Source organism: Coccidioides posadasii, chromosome 1 (assembly GCF_018416015.2).
Source record: "Coccidioides posadasii str. Silveira chromosome 1, complete sequence".
In the NCBI taxonomy this organism is placed as follows: Eukaryota; Fungi; Ascomycota; class Eurotiomycetes; order Onygenales; family Onygenaceae; genus Coccidioides; species Coccidioides posadasii.
Window position 1 is genome coordinate 2,686,080 of NC_089407.1, and position 14,735 is coordinate 2,700,814.

The window sequence follows — 14,735 nt, forward strand, 5'->3', positions numbered from 1 at the left end:
ATAAGATAAGATCAACCAGCACTAAACCGTTATTGGATTAGCTCAATTGGCCGTACTTTCGTTGAATTCGAAGCTTCAGCAATGCAAAGCCAAAACGGCCTCCTGGCATATGTGCTTTAGCTTCGGGGTTGAAAGATGAGGAGGAGCAAAAATGCGACTCCAATTAATGCTGGGACGAGCCATCCTACCCCACAGGCCGACTGCCATCAGCTTGACTGCCCACCTCCGATCTCCTCGAATCCTCCTCCGAGCTGCGTCCACCACTCCGATCCGAAAACTCGACCTCCTCGCGATAGACAAGAAGTGGAAAGGAAAATGGGAATTTCACAAGTCTCGGAATTCCAGCTCCGCGTCTGCAGAGAAAGCCTATGTTCTCCCCATGTTCCCGTACCCTTCGGGGACTCTACATATGGGCCATGTCCGTGTGTATACAATATCCGATGTCCTAGCACGATTCAAGCGGATGAAGGGATACGATGTGCTCCATCCAATGGGTTGGGATGCATTTGGGCTGCCTGCCGAAAATGCGGCAATAGAGAGGGGCATTAATCCGGCCTCATGGACAAAGGAAAATATTGCAAAGATGAAAGAACAATTGAAAGGGTTGGGGACGGATTTTGATTGGGATAGGGTATGCGATTATATACCTTGAGAGAATATTATATGGAGATAGAGCTGCGTGTGAAGAGAGTGCTGATTGAAGCCGTCCTTTGCGCGTATTGCGCATGATGTGGCTAGTAGGAGTTTATGACCTGTTCCCCTGAATTTTATAAGCATACTCAACGGTTATTCTTGATGCTTCATGAGAAAGGATTGGCATACCAGGCGAAAGCAATGGTCAATTATGACCCTGTCGATCAGACCGTGTTGGCGAACGAGCAGGTACCTTCATCCACATCAACACTTGGTAGCGATGTTCTCTGACAACACCTGGAACAGGTCGACGCAAATGGGCGCTCATGGCGGTCTGGAGCTGTGGTCGAAAAACGCGAATTGAAGCAATGGTTCTTCCGGATAACTGCGTTTAAAGAGGCCCTGCTTAAAGATCTTGATTCACTGGCGAGCGGGTGGCCGGACCGCATTCTGTCCATGCAGCGGCATTGGCTCGGAAAGTCAGTTGGCGCGCGGCTAACATTCAAGATAATTACTCCCAAAGAGAGATTGAATGTTCAGGTGTTTACCACGCGTGCAGATACTCTACCTGGTGCCCAATATGTTGCCTTATCTCTGAACCACCCATTGGTGACACAGCTAGCGCAAACAGACTCAAAACTCAAAGCTTTTGTTAACTCTGCCAGCCTACTTCCTCCAGATACAAAAGTAGGATACCGTCTGCCTAGTGTGGAGGCTGTGAACCCTCTTCATGCCATTGAAGAAAACCCGAACATCCCAGCAGAACTTCCGGTCTTTGTAGCCCCATATGTTCTCGGGGATTATGGCGAGGGTGCAGTTATGGGTGTTCCCGGACATGATTCTCGAGACTTTGCCTTTTGGGCTGAGAATATGCCGTCTACGCCAGTTATCTCGGTTATTGAGCCAAATTTATCCAATGGCTTTTCTAACAAAGACGATATCCAGAGAGCAGAAGCATTCCTTGGAGAAGGAGTTCTCAATAGTACGTGCGGGAAATTCACCGGGATTTCATCGAATAAGGCCAGAGAAGAAATTGTCTCGAGCCTTCGGGACCATAACAATTCGGCCGATTTTACTGAAAGCTGGAGACTACGGGATTGGTTAATAAGCCGGCAACGTTATTGGGGTGCACCGATTCCTATCATTCACTGCGGTGATTGTGGTGCAGTTCCCGTTCCTGTTGACCAACTTCCCGTGGAATTACCCACCATTGACGGGGCCGGATTGAAGGGCAAAGCTGGCAATCCACTTGAATCAGCTGAAGACTGGCTGAATACGCCTTGTCCAAACTGTAACAAGCCAGCCAAGAGGGAAACTGACACTATGGATACTTTTGTTGACTCATCATGGTACTTCTTACGATTCCTTGATCCATCAAATGAATTAATGCCATTCTCCCCCGCTCTGGCGAGACCGGTTGATACATATATTGGCGGCATTGAACACGCAATTCTACATCTCCTTTACTCTCGATTTGTCTACAAATTCCTCGCTGAGTCTGGATTAATACCCGGTGGCCATCGAGCAAAACCTGATAGGGCAGAGCCTTTCCTTACTCTACTCTCCCAAGGAATGGTGCACGGCAAGACATATACTGATCCTGCCACCGGCCGTTTCCTTCGTCCATCAGAGGTTGATCTCTCTGTTCCGGGTTCACCGGTACTAACCGGGACCAAGGTCAAACCAAATATCTCCTTTGAGAAGATGTCAAAGAGTAAATATAACGGTGTTGATCCAAGTACATGCATCGAAAAATATGGTGCGGACGCAACGAGGGCACATATTCTCTTCGCCGCGCCAGTCAGCGAGATTCTCGAATGGGATGAGACTAAAATTGTGGGAATTCAGAGATGGTTTAGTCGACTATGGAAGATCATTTCCGACTCAGAAAAGTCCTTGATATCCGCCGAACTTGGTTTAAGCCGGGAAAATATCCGTTCTGCTAATAATCTTGCTCTACCACCTCTGGATGAGCTATCTGATGACGAAGCTAATCTTCTCCTTATCGCACATTCGACAATCACTTCCGTCTCAAGCTGCATGGAAAAGAACCCTTACGCCCTTAACACAGTTATATCTGACTTAATCAAGTTCACAAACGCAATAACTTCCTCCGCACTGTCCTTATCTCCATCGTCCCCAGCTTCAAAGACAGTATTATACATGCTCGTCTCTTCTCTCCTCAAACTTCTAGCACCCATCGCACCAGCGTTTTCCTCGGAGTGCTGGGAACAACTCCACACCTCTCTTCTCAGCAAGAACGAAAATGACCAGTCGCTATCAATATTCTCTTCACCCTGGCCCACGCCACTGTTAACAGAGCCACAGGTCGAATCGCTCCAGCACCGTGGTTCAAAGACAGTAGCAGTACAGGTAAACGGAAAGCTCCGTTTCACGGCTACAATCCCTCGCTTCTCATCATCTGCCGTAGGCCCAGTCGAGCAATCAAATGGACAGTCCAAGCAACAGGGAAAGGCGGAACGAAATGGACCTATGAGTGAGGAGGAGCAATCCTGGATTATCTCTCATATACTTGAGACTGAGAAAGGAAAGCTCTGGCTAACCGAAAGAAACCACTGGGAGAAGCGAAAGCGTGTTGTGGTTGTTGGTGGTGGAAAGGTTGTTAACGTTGTTTTCTAGGATGAGAAGGCGTCTCGATGAACGCTGGATATCAATTCCATCAATGTTAAACAGGACAGATCATCTGTCCTGGGTTTAGTTTATGTACTGTACATTATGTGTATATTAGAACCTTGCTTATATATCAATGACTGGACAAATAGATGCTACTTTTACTGGCTAATGTATAGTGACTGGGATACTATACACTGAGGCCAGTTAAAGATTGTGTCAGAATGTCCATAGCCATTCTAGACCATGTGAGTTACATATCAATCACTGAGAGACCTAGTATACAGGTAACAGCAAAACAACAGAGCCAACCACTTCCCACTGGTCAAATCACAGATGCTACCATTGTACAAAACCCAAAACCACAAAGAAGTGAAACAGATTTCAACTATAATAAAAATGCAATATAACCAAATAAAGCCCTTAAAAAAAGCCGTGAACTGGAACGCCCAGCACCACTTATAATAAAAGGTCCATTCCCAAACCGGGTAGCAGAACTAAGGTAGTAGAAAATACCAAGAACGTGGTTAAATAGACATGATGGCTCATATCCACGGAATTTGAGAATAAGTCTTGTCTGGTAACAACGAAAACCTTTCTGGTAGGGGCCAAGCAGAGTCATTCGTTCCCCTCCTCGGCACCGCCTGCGATGATTTGGGGTTAGAGGGGAGGCCGCCTTGCAATTTCGACCTACTTGAGTTGGTTTCGTAGGATGCGCGGAGGTCGGTGAGGCGTTGGGAGGCACGATTAGGCACCGACTGTAGGGCTAGTGGTGGAGGATCGAGAGTGCTATCGCTCCTCTCGTTGGTGGTATAAGTTGGAGCGGAAACGTCTTCAAGGCTCCACTTCAGCGAAGGAGGGTTAACTTGTAAAGGATGGATAGGGAGGGACGAATCTAGGGTTGCTCTAGAACCACCTGTTGATGTCTTTTTAGGACCAGAGAATCGAGCTGATGTTAACGTCTCCGGGGGGTCAACTGGGATATGGGTGACTTTCGAGGAATTGTGTGCTTGCTGTGCTGGCAGCGGTACTGGGATACTACTTAGACATAGCCCAATTTGAACTGTTGCAGCACTTATATCTGAAGAACGCCGCCGGTGACTGAAATACGGTTGTGGTGGAAGGAGGATAAAGTCGTCGATATCGGTCATCGGTACGATGGATGACAATCCCGAGGATCGATCTCTCGAAGTGGTAGATAAAGAAAGGAAGCTTTCCCTACTTTGGATGCCGGCGGTTAGGCGCTCCATCGAACTGCGGCCATCAGGGAAAACTGCTTCAGGGATCGAATTTCTTCGTCGTCCTTGATCAGGTTGCTCTGGCTCTCGGCGCTGGCCAAACCTGCCACTCGAGAAATCTCCGCGCTTCACGATGCTGTTATTTCGCTCAAGGCCAACTGGCATGATCATTTGTTGTGCGACAGCCATCTCAGTGGAATCGGTGTACCGCCTTGGGGGCTTCATAAACCAAACCGGGTTTGCGGATCTGGTAATCAGGTTTTGACCAGTTGCGCGCAGGAGAAGGAATAAGACACCATTCACGATCCCAAACAAATTTATCGCAATCGACATGATCATGGCCGCCGCATTCGTTGCATGGGATGTCGTTGCCTGTATCCAAAATGGCAAAGTGAACGCCTATAAATCTGTAAGTGTGCTGCGTTTATGGAGGGTCACGGAAAGCGAAGATATATGGGGAAACTCACAAATATAGCGGAATTAACAAACAGGTAGTATACCTGATTGCGAGTGGCAATTCTTTGCTCAAAGCACAGCTTTTCGGTTCGTCGGAGCCGGAACAATAACACTACGGCGTTGACAATGTAGAAAAGAATCAGACTCGAAGCCAATCCTGTCCCAATATCTGACCAAGGCTCAACCCACTGCGTCAGGTCCGCGGTGCATATGCTCATCGTCACAGGCCTGAGATATGACGGTATCCAAGTTAAGACCGAAAAAGCAACCACGAGGATCCAGTTGACTGAAGCATAGCTTTTGCAAGGTGAAGCTGAACAGGCCGGGTTGAAACTCCTAATCGCAGCTTCGGAACTAAAGATTAAGATAGTGTATCCGACAAGCCAAGCAGCTACTCGTAAAGTTAGCTGAAACGAAAATTCGTGTCCAGAGAAGAAGTATTTACCAGTCCAGGTAATTTGAGAGTAGACGCTGCAGTTATTAGTGAGCACATCTTGGAGGTTCATGGTCTGCACCGATATGAAAATCGAGCCCTGCGTCATAGTAGCGAGAGCCAATGCGTTGGAGAATATATGAGCGGTTGGGATTTTCGTAAAAAAGTCGAGTTTTCTTGGATATATCAGTTCCATACCCCTGCTTTAGATGGAGGGAGGAGCACACCTTCGAGGCACTCTAAGGCTCGCTATTCTCCAGCTATCGTACAAAACGGTTGCCACGACGGCAGCAGATGCAAAGACGTTGAAAGCCGCTGTGACAACGATAGAGATCCGACTCTGGATACTAAATTTAAGGAACAGAGTGTCGGCCAGAGTCGTCGCATTGCCAGCGAACTCGATCTTGCTCCTCTGTAATGCGTCGATTATTGTCTCGTCTATAGCCATTATTATTCAGAACCATGAGGATCCAAACACTGGCGATGAATGCGCAGAGGTCCTCCAGGGCGTAACACTAATGCAGTTGGCGGTAGAGTGTAGAAGAGCGCTGGGGGGTAAAGAGTTCGGGCATGGTGGACAACTGCATCAACCAAAAGAAACGCTGTCAATAATCCCGTTTTAATCACAGAAATCGCATCGTGAATGCAACAGCATGCGGAATAGGCGCAGTTCTTTCACTGTATGTTGAAAGGACAAATGGTTCCGGAAAGAGTTGAAGCAAGGAGAAAGAAAAGCATGGTTTCCAGAAACCACCTCGAAGAACATGAATATTGGTATATTTTTTTACTTCCATTGGCCCGACACTGTTCAAGCACTCAGAGTTTCAGTGGCAAAGCCAGAGCATTGAGAGGGATCTAGTTCACGAAGGTGGCTCAAAGTTCATCGAGTACTCCATGAAGATATGATACAGTGCCCCATCTAGGCCACATTTGTCACCCAGTCCGATAAAATCCCAAGGACCAAGTCCCAGGAATTAATAGAGACCAAGGTCTTTAGCTGCCAAAGCCAACACATTAGGTAAACGATAGTCGAGGCCAAGGAAGCAGTGGCTTCTCCTGTTCTTGAGTTGGAACGGCTGAGTCCTCGAATGAGTAACAGGATCATGCAAGATGAAACCCGGGAGAGGAATTATTAGCCGTAAAATTAGCCTAATCCAGAACAGGCAACATGATTTTGAATTCTGTAACAATCTGACCTAAGATGACCCAGGAATGTGGAGTTCGACTGGCTGGCCATTGTCTGTCAGATGGTTTTCCGGCGAGAAGCTTTAGGTTCTCAAAAATCCACGTTTTGTGGAATATATCCGAAGGATTGAAATCCTCCGAAAGAGCATTATAAAGAGGCTTTGCCACCATGTGAGGCTACTTTTATATGTATTGAGGAGCGCTTGGATGTGAGGGCGAAAGGGCAACAAGGGTGTGTGATGGCCATCAGTTATTTGCGGCCCATTTCCACCTCCCGCTACTTTCTTGATGTTCATGTTATATTCCCCCCATAATGTTCAATTTCGCAGATTCCACGGAGCTGGCGTATAGCTGTGGCCCTTAATTTTAAAGTAGGCAACGAACGTGCCCAAAATGCGGCACTCAGTGCCACCCTCCTCACTTTATCCAATAGTGAAACCGCCCGAGGGTCCATATCAGCAGTGGCAACAACCATAGCTGCAGGCAAACACGCAATGCAAAAAAAAAAAAAAAAAAAAAAAAAAAAAAAAAAAAAAAAGAAAGAAAAAAAGGGGGGGGAGAGGGGGGGAGGGGGAAAGAAAAGTAGTTTTCGTATCATGGGATCCCGAAGGACTTTGGCCCAGGCTGGGCGTACCCCAAAAGCCCAGAATCGTCTCTCTTTCAAAGAGAACGAAAGCTGTCCAAAACGCGGGGTAATATAATCGAGGGATGATACGAATAAAAGAAATACCAGGGGACGCCGCCAAAGGGCATGTAGTTCATTGACAGGTGCATATCTTGGGCCGCCCGTTCAGACGTCACTTTCAGCACGGTCCTGTGCACTATCCATGTTGCCATCTCCCTGTCTCACTCAGGATGTATCGAAAGGGATATCATTCTTGAATTGGCTAGTTTAAACCGCGGATTTTTGATTGACACAACGGCAGTTTCATCTCTCAGGAACGCGGTGACGTTGACGCACGGATACCCGAACGGGAAATTGAGTCATGTGACTGAAGTGTGGCTGGAGGTCGTTCCTTGGCGGAAAGTCGGCGTTGTAGCAGAGCTGCTTCGAGAAACGACTACTACTTAGCATTTGAGAATTCATTTCCAGTACAGATTCGCCCGCTGGATAAGTTCCTTCTGGGCATGATAAGTGCAGCAAGGTCTGTGCACCAGACCAAATTCGGCCAACGTCGACATGAAAGGGAATCTCAGGGGGCGACGGAGTTATGGAAATGCTCCTGGCCGATGTCGCCAAATTCTATGGATAACCACCCTGTGGTAAAGAGTTGTACAGAGCCCAGATCACCGACAGCACACGTTCCGGTGGCACTATACCTGTGATCGAGTACCCACAGGACAGCAGCCCCTGCAAATGCTTTCCCCCTTCTGGATGAGTAATTTTCGTGCATGATACATTTTCAGGTGCAGGAAACACACTGAAAACATGAACAAATCGGTAGTAGCCCCTGCGGAGAGAACAAGAGGCCAACAGAAGACAACACTGCAAGTCGGCTGCCCATAACCTTCCTGGCTACACTATTTATCAGGTCCTATCATTCAACCTCTGCTTCACATGCAGGGTGGACGCGAAAGGGAGGGACCAAACCAAGGCCCACAAGTCCAGCTTGATCGTGTAGAATTGGTTCGGCACTGCTGCAGCCAGAATCAATTTCAGGGTAGTCCAGGCTTGAGAATCGCTACCACCACTTTTCGCACCTTTTCCAACACATCCCGAAACGCTTTGATCAATATCGTTCTTGAGCTCTTGGTGTTTGGCCAATAAATACCCTCAGATGGAATTCGCCACCGAAATTTCTCATCAGCTTGACCGGAAAAAACTCCGTCTCGTGTCATCCAAAACCAGACCATGGCCCATGGAGGTATAATTAATACACCGGGTGAAACGTTAAGGATAACTCGGAGATTAGGCGCGGACGGCCATTTTTTGTGCGGTCATAGCTCCTCAAAGTCTGCCAACTTCATTCGATAAGGCCCTCCGGGCGTTCTGGGCATGGTTTTCTCAATTCCAAGATGTTTTTCTAAGGTGACTGAGATGCAAGATTGGATGGAATGAAGGTTCGTATGGAAAGATCTACGAGTAGTTGTTCGGAATTGGCCTGGGCCTCTTTCAATTCATTGCATTAATCATAATATCCTTATTCGGATGCTATCGTTAAGATACACCAGCCTTGCAGTCCATTGCAGGGAAACGTCTCGTCATTTGCTTGCAACATTTGCCGAAGTCCTAAGCTCCTGCATTCTCCTAGTTCCGTTGCTCTTCCTGGATTTTCTTTCTCTGTCCGTAGGCCTTTGTGACATAGTCGCCCTGATGAACAATCAAATCTTCTTGTTTGTAATCGAACTTGCCGGAGAAGTACGATTCAAGGATGTCCTTCGTGCCCTGTGCATAGCGGATTTGTGCATCAATGGAAGTTCCAGACATGTGAGGGACCATGGCATTGCCGCCGCCCCATGGGCCCTGGACATAGCGTAGTGGGTGGTCTTTGGGAGCAGGTTGTGGGAACCAGACGTCACCGCCATATCCACGGAGGTGGCCTGATTTTATAGCTTCTGCGACGTCCTCCTTGACGACGATAGCCCCACGGGCGGTGTTTACAAGCCATGAGCCTATTACCCCTTAGTATCCTATACACCATGGTCTTCGAGAAAGCTGGGGAAGAGAAAATGTAGCTTACCTTTCTTCATCTTAGAAATGAGTTCCTTGTTGAACAAGCCACGTGTCTTCTCGTGGAGAGGGCAGTTGATAGTGACAACATCACACTGTGCCAACATCTCCTCCAAGTTCTCAACACGACGGCATCCAATTTCCTTCTCGACCTCAGGGCTGAGGGGCTGGTAGTCATAATAAAGAAGCTCCTTGCAGTCGAAGGGCTTAAGACGGCGAAGTACACGCTCACCAATGCGGCCAACAGCTACAGTTCCGACGACCTTACCCTCAAGGTCATACTCGTTTTTAGCAACGGCAGCAACGTCCCATTCACCGCTGGCAACTTGTTGATGGGCCGGGACGAAATTGCGGACGAGGACTAAGATGGTCATAACGACATGTTCGGCAACAGACACGACATTGCAGCCAGTGACTTCAGCGACAGTGATACCTCCGTTGGTCTTATTGGCGGCATTCAGGTCAACATGGTCGGAACCAACACCCGCTGTGATGGCAAGTTTGAGGTTCTTGGCCTTGGCCAGACGCTCTGCGGTGAGATAACCGGGATGGAACCTTGAAGCCAAAGTCCCGGGTCAGAAAAGTTGAAACTTAAAAATTCCCCACATGTCTGCAGTGATAGGTCAACTTACGGTGTAGTGATGATGATCTCCGCATCAACAAGCTCGCGCTCAAAGGTAGAGTTCGATCCCTCCTTGTCAGATGTGGTTACCAAGGTGTGGCCTCTCTCCTCAAGCCATTTTCTTAATCCAAGCTCATTTTCTGTTGTTCCCAATAAACCAGGCTGCTGCTTCGCATGCTCCCCACCCTGCAAAGCAATGTTAGCACCCAGATTTGCATCTTAAACAGGCATTGAATTGCAATTGGACTGCGAAGGCGGGGATGTGGAAGGAGGAACTTACGTCATACATAACCATAAGAACTTTACCCTGTAATTTGGAGGTGGCAGTCAGTGTCCGGACGCTATTCAATGGTAAAGAAGACGATGCGGTCCATGATGAAGCAAAAGGAGAAGGACTTCGTAAGCTTCCTCGACTTGCGAGGAGAGAAGAGAGGGGGCGAGGAAGCCCTCGAGAAAGGGAGCGGATAATTACCATCTTGAAAGAAATGTAAAACAACAAGCAAGCTTTGTTAGGTTACTTGTGGATAGGAGGATGAGACTTGCTGGTCAGGGACGCTCCAAGCTTCTTATACCCGTGAACTATGAATGAGTATGAAGTTAGCAGAGGCTGGCCTGAGGCGAAATTAAGCCAAAATGAGGTAACATATCCCGCAGGCGAGGGGAAGGGGGCAGAGCAGCTGTCGGAGTTAGTTAGGGTGGGGAAGGCTTCTCCAACTCTGCAGCTAGCCTTACCTCAGCCAATGTAGGACTGATAATGGCGGTTGACCTTAAACTGAGATGGAGGAACGCTGCCGTGAGAGGACCGATGCAGAATCGATGAGAATGAAAGAGGAGAGAAAAAAGAGGAGAAAGATGGATGAACAGGCAGCTTCATCCGAGATATATATAGCCCAAAATCCTCCAACACCAGCCCCTTAGCTTCGTTTACCGGTGGAGAAACCGATTCAAATATAATTATCCACCCTTCTTCCAACATTAATCCGCATCCTGGGTGAGCTTAATAAACTCGATCCTGGGCGTAGAGGGCCATTGTATCACGCAACCCCACCCGCTGAAGGTGGCATCAAGCGGGAAAACGCGCATGGAATCCCGCATCGATCGCAACTCATTGGAGAATGCAATTGATGGCACCCCTCCGGAATCAAAATGATTTCACCAATGAGAAGAATCGAAGCCTCGAATCCCATCATTCCGAGACATGGTTCTTGTCCAAGACTCTGGCTGACAACGACAATGCGTCCCTCTGCGGGGTTAACGAAGAGAATCGCCTTTCGACATCCGGCCTGCAAACACCGTAGTTTGGGTACGGACCATAATGCTTGGAAACATCTTTTGGATGGAACAGAGCCCTACGGAGGTAGATTACATAGAGATACTGGATCCCTGGATCCTCTTCCCTATCGTGAACCTGCGTCATACTCTATATACCCCCGCGTCTTCCTCAGACCGCAGCGATGTTGGGCTTGTCGCACGATGATGGTAACTGGTTTTGCATATGTAACCCCGTTTGTCCTTCTCCAAGGGTGCGTGGCGTAACGGGACAGCTACTTTGGAAACAAGGTCGGCAATAACAGGCCGTGTGTTGCACATCTTCGTCACACAGGTAAGTGATATTCCGTGGAGGAGGAGTGAGTACCCCGCGCGAAGAGAAACACTCGTGAGGGGTAGAAGCAGCTGATGTAATGAGGGGTGTGAGGGTCAAAGCTGCGCGGAACCACCAATAAGCTTTGGCTCTAAGCCCAAACTTCCCCGCTAGGCGGCGCAACTAACGAAAACATACAAGCTACCTTTGTACTCCGCACTCCGTTCGCATCGTAAACCCGGGAGGGGGAAGGGCTGAATGCGAGCATACCAGCCTACAGAGGGCAAGGAGTATGTATCCCCATCACCCAAGATGCTTGGATTGGACGCATGTTCCGGCCCCCTTCGCCATCCATGGGAAGTAGGTAGAACTAGGGATGGATGCGGGGGTTTGATTGGAGACGAATCGCATTCTTGGGATGTTGACCCATCTTCTATTTGCTCCCGGAGCTCGATGGAATTGGGGGTTGGGATTTCCTTGGAGCATGTAACGGCTGACGATATAAGCAGATAAAATTGATGGGCTCAAGGTTTAAATCGCAAACAAAGAAAAAAGAAAAAAGAAAAAAAGAAAGAAAAGGACAATACCATAAAGGTTTTTAACCAAACAGGGAGCTCAATCAATGACAACTTCGGCCCACGTGTGCTCTTTTTTTCTTTTTTCTTTTTTGATCAAAGCTAACAAGATGGCTCAGGAACATAACTCTAATTGGTCTTTCGGGACATCAGCTCCCCTGGCCCAAATTGTGGGAGATTGTAGAAGCAACCCAGAGTGATGTAATGGCACTGACAATCCCATCGTTCCAGAAAAAGGAAAAACAATGATGGCCTTGCTATTGGTTGAGATGCAGCAAAGCTCAATAAGGGCTAGGAACGAACGGGTGTGGCACACTCTGCAGGAAAACTCATTGGCCACACATTCCCAGTATGAACGCAAACCCACAGGTTGAGCTCCAACCAGCCTTAGACAACCAAAATCTCGTCCGAACAGGAAAGAAAAGGATGGTTGAGTGTCGGTTAGTTTGGGGAGGATGCGGACTCCGAGGACGATATTTCCAGGTCGCTCGCAACACAGTCCATGATCAAAGATTCTGGTATGCTATAAGCAACAGTGGTAATAACCCCCCCATAGGTGACTTACTGATGACTTTGTAGTGAAAAACAAAATGGCGCGGTTTCTCGTCCGGATCATCGACAGGTGATACTTGCTCATGTACCATGGGTGGATCGAATACTTCGAGCTCACCAACCTTGTAACTAACGCATTGGTCAGCCGTTAGCCTCGGACTAAGGCAATGAATAGATGCCATGAAATACAAACCATATCGCGCTCCCAGGGATCCCGGGGGGTAGCGTGGGCCCTGGATTTGTGACTGTTGCCTTCTTCGGTGGCATCGTAATATGGGAGACTCGGATAATTGTGACCGCCACTTTTCCCTGTGGATAGTCGACATCTGAGTAGTACCCTACGGGAACAGCGTGGAGCTCTATTACAATGTATGAGCCTGCAAGCAATCAACAGAAAACATCATATGAAACGGAAAGGCCTACTTGCTGGAAGGTATGCGAAAGAAAAGTAAGCTTTTCTACACCCATCCTCGCAATTGACTACTGCGTTGTCGATATGTTTCATCCACCATCCGTCTTCGTCCGCTTCCAATTCGGTGAACTTGACTGAATAATAATGGTTGGCTGCCTTGCCATTATCCAGCTTCAGGGTGATATGGAGCCCGTCCCCAGCTGAGAAATCGAAGCTTGGTGCTATCCGCATACAGATAGAAAAGACTTGCCCAGGAGGGGCATTGACGCGTTTTTCAACCCGCATAGGGTCCTTGGCCCATGGGACTATATCGCTGTGGCAAGAATCATCGGCGCATATATCAGCCTCCTTGAGCGCCTTGTCAACACTAACAACTCTCACTTGAACTTCGATGCCGTCAAGTATGGCCATATTCACCACAATGCTTGAGAAGGCCTCCAGCAAAAGAAACAAAGGCTGATGGGGAAGAATGGATGATGAGAGTTGGACAGGAAACTTGTTGTTGCCGGGGGATGTTGAGGGCCTAGATAGGTGGCCGATAACATAATCATGGCACAAAAAAGAGAAAGCTACTTCATTTGAAAGCTTCCAATTTTTCACGATATTTTCCTTCTGTACACCACTCCAGCATGAATAACAATCCTCACGTTCATCGGTTTCACTGGTTATTCCCATTGGCTGAACGAGTTTTGTCTGTTAACAAAAATTCATGCATTAACTGGGATACTACCCTCAAAGGAGTCCCATGTTTTCTAAGAGGGAAAGAGAGAGGTCTATACCATGCTCTTTTATTGTTAAGGTTCCTCATTCTATTCACAGGCAGCTGAGGAAAAGGAGGGGAAAAAAATTGAGGCGAGTCAAAGTGCTCTTGCTTGCAATTCAGATCTCAAAAGTTCAGAAACCGTGGAATAAGAATCGTGGTAACATTTGGTGACCGGGTATCAATAGTGTCAGCAGGTCGATGTAGGCGGGTGTTCATCCAGGTTGGGTTAACGTGTACGTTGGGTGGCTCCTCTATCATCGCCGACTTCATCGTCGCTGTCATCCATGAAGCCTTCTTCTAGTTCTCGACTAAGTCGCCCTTCCGTGCCCATAGGGTCGTCTCTCTGTCTTTCAAGGGCCGCTCTGCGCGCAGCGTCCATTTCAAATCCAACCATCCCTTCGCCTTCTTCGTCTAACACGCTGCCAGAGTCATCTTGACCCTCAACAAACTGTCTTCTCCATGAGGAGGGAAGCACGAAGCGCATTAGGGCATCGGATGCACGGTCCCGAAGGGAGGATGTGTGGGCCGAGATTGTATGAAGAGGGAGATACTGGGCATATCTTTGCCGGTATCGTCGAACAAAAGGAATGACTGCATAGAACAATAGGATGTAAAGACCGAGGGAAATGAGGGCGGGAACGAAGAGGGTCTACATGGTTGGAGTCAGCAAATTGGTTCCGCTCCCATGTCCGGGCCAATTCAACAGGCTTTACCTTCACAACGCTCAAAGAAGACCCCATAGCTCAGCAGATCTATGGCTTATTTCGTAAGCATGAGGGCGTTGAAGGGAATTTCTGTCCAGCCAAATGGCGGGTGCAACTTTCAAAAACACTTTTCCTTTCTTAAAAACCTCATAAGTGACATGTTATTGTGACTGGCAAGATTACCAGACAAGCATTTGCCCAGGGCATTGCTGTCTCAGCTCTGTTGGTTGGAGCGTGAGACGGCCAGGGCCTGTTGACCTTCGGCGGTGGGGACCTCA

The 14,735-nt window shown here is 48.1% G+C and overlaps 5 protein-coding genes across 6 annotated transcripts; 1 reads left to right on the forward strand and 4 right to left on the reverse strand.

Annotated features, from left to right (window-relative positions):
- Nucleotides 1-94: 94 nt before the first annotated feature.
- On the forward strand, nt 95-3,273 carry NAM2 (Leucyl-tRNA synthetase, mitochondrial; the record flags this gene model as incomplete). Its single annotated transcript, XM_003071100.2, has 3 exons — nt 95-631; nt 742-882; nt 940-3,273. Exons 1-3 carry the CDS (start codon nt 152-154, stop codon nt 3,271-3,273), a joined length of 2,955 nt encoding a protein of 984 aa, XP_003071146.1. The 5' UTR covers nt 95-151.
- Nucleotides 3,274-3,479: 206 nt separating this feature from the next.
- D8B26_000742 (uncharacterized protein) lies at nt 3,480-6,098 on the reverse strand. The gene is made up of 4 exons (XM_066123322.1): nt 5,619-6,098; nt 5,404-5,567; nt 4,970-5,349; nt 3,480-4,901 (listed from the first exon to the last, which is right to left on the reverse strand). Exons 1-4 carry the CDS (start codon nt 5,837-5,839, stop codon nt 3,810-3,812), a joined length of 1,857 nt encoding a protein of 618 aa, XP_065979396.1. The 5' UTR covers nt 5,840-6,098; the 3' UTR covers nt 3,480-3,809.
- A 2,567-nt stretch (nt 6,099-8,665) lies between these two features.
- Nucleotides 8,666-10,770, reverse strand: FDH1_1 (formate dehydrogenase (NAD+)). 2 transcript variants are annotated; one of them, XM_066123323.1, is made up of 6 exons: nt 10,602-10,770; nt 10,342-10,448; nt 10,150-10,176; nt 9,880-10,055; nt 9,258-9,802; nt 8,666-9,189 (listed from the first exon to the last, which is right to left on the reverse strand). In XM_066123323.1, exons 2-6 carry the CDS (start codon nt 10,342-10,344, stop codon nt 8,825-8,827), a joined length of 1,116 nt encoding a protein of 371 aa, XP_065979397.1. In that variant the 5' UTR covers nt 10,345-10,448; nt 10,602-10,770; the 3' UTR covers nt 8,666-8,824. The 2 variants fall into 2 exon arrangements, with proteins under 2 accessions (XP_065979397.1, XP_003071148.1); XM_003071102.2 differs by having other exon boundaries at nt 10,150-10,448.
- A 1,697-nt stretch (nt 10,771-12,467) lies between these two features.
- D8B26_000744 (uncharacterized protein) lies at nt 12,468-13,401 on the reverse strand (the record flags this gene model as incomplete). Its single annotated transcript, XM_066123324.1, has 4 exons — nt 12,468-12,541; nt 12,592-12,707; nt 12,772-12,937; nt 13,002-13,401. The coding sequence occupies 4 exons, from the start codon at nt 13,399-13,401 to the stop codon at nt 12,468-12,470; spliced, it is 756 nt and encodes a 251-aa protein (XP_065979398.1).
- Nucleotides 13,402-13,760: 359 nt separating this feature from the next.
- On the reverse strand, nt 13,761-14,493 carry D8B26_000745 (uncharacterized protein; the record flags this gene model as incomplete). The annotated part of the gene is made up of 2 exons (XM_003071104.2): nt 13,761-14,402; nt 14,467-14,493. The coding sequence occupies 2 exons, from the start codon at nt 14,491-14,493 to the stop codon at nt 13,980-13,982; spliced, it is 450 nt and encodes a 149-aa protein (XP_003071150.1). The 3' UTR covers nt 13,761-13,979.
- Nucleotides 14,494-14,735: the final 242 nt, after the last annotated feature.

What these genes read in the sequence shown, in the direction of transcription:
- D8B26_000742 (XM_066123322.1), bottom strand. Translation starts at nt 5,839, where the DNA reads ATGGCTATAGACGAGACAATAATCGACGCATTACAGAGGAGCAAGATC. An exon ending in AGCCTTAGAGTGCCTCGAAG is followed by an intron (nt 5,568 to 5,618) that starts GTGTGCTCCTCC and finishes GATATATCCAAG; the next exon opens with AAAACTCGACTTTTTTACGA. An exon ending in TTGTTAATTCCGCTATATTT is followed by an intron (nt 4,902 to 4,969) that starts GTGAGTTTCCCC and finishes ACAGATTTATAG; the next exon opens with GCGTTCACTTTGCCATTTTG.
- FDH1_1 (XM_003071102.2), bottom strand. Translation starts at nt 10,344, where the DNA reads ATGGTAATTATCCGCTCCCTTTCTCGAGGGCTTCCTCGCCCCCTCTCT. An exon ending in TTCTTATGGTTATGTATGAC is followed by an intron (nt 10,056 to 10,149) that starts GTAAGTTCCTCC and finishes ATTGCTTTGCAG; the next exon opens with GGTGGGGAGCATGCGAAGCA. An exon ending in CATTTCTAAGATGAAGAAAG is followed by an intron (nt 9,190 to 9,257) that starts GTAAGCTACATT and finishes AAGGGGTAATAG; the next exon opens with GCTCATGGCTTGTAAACACC.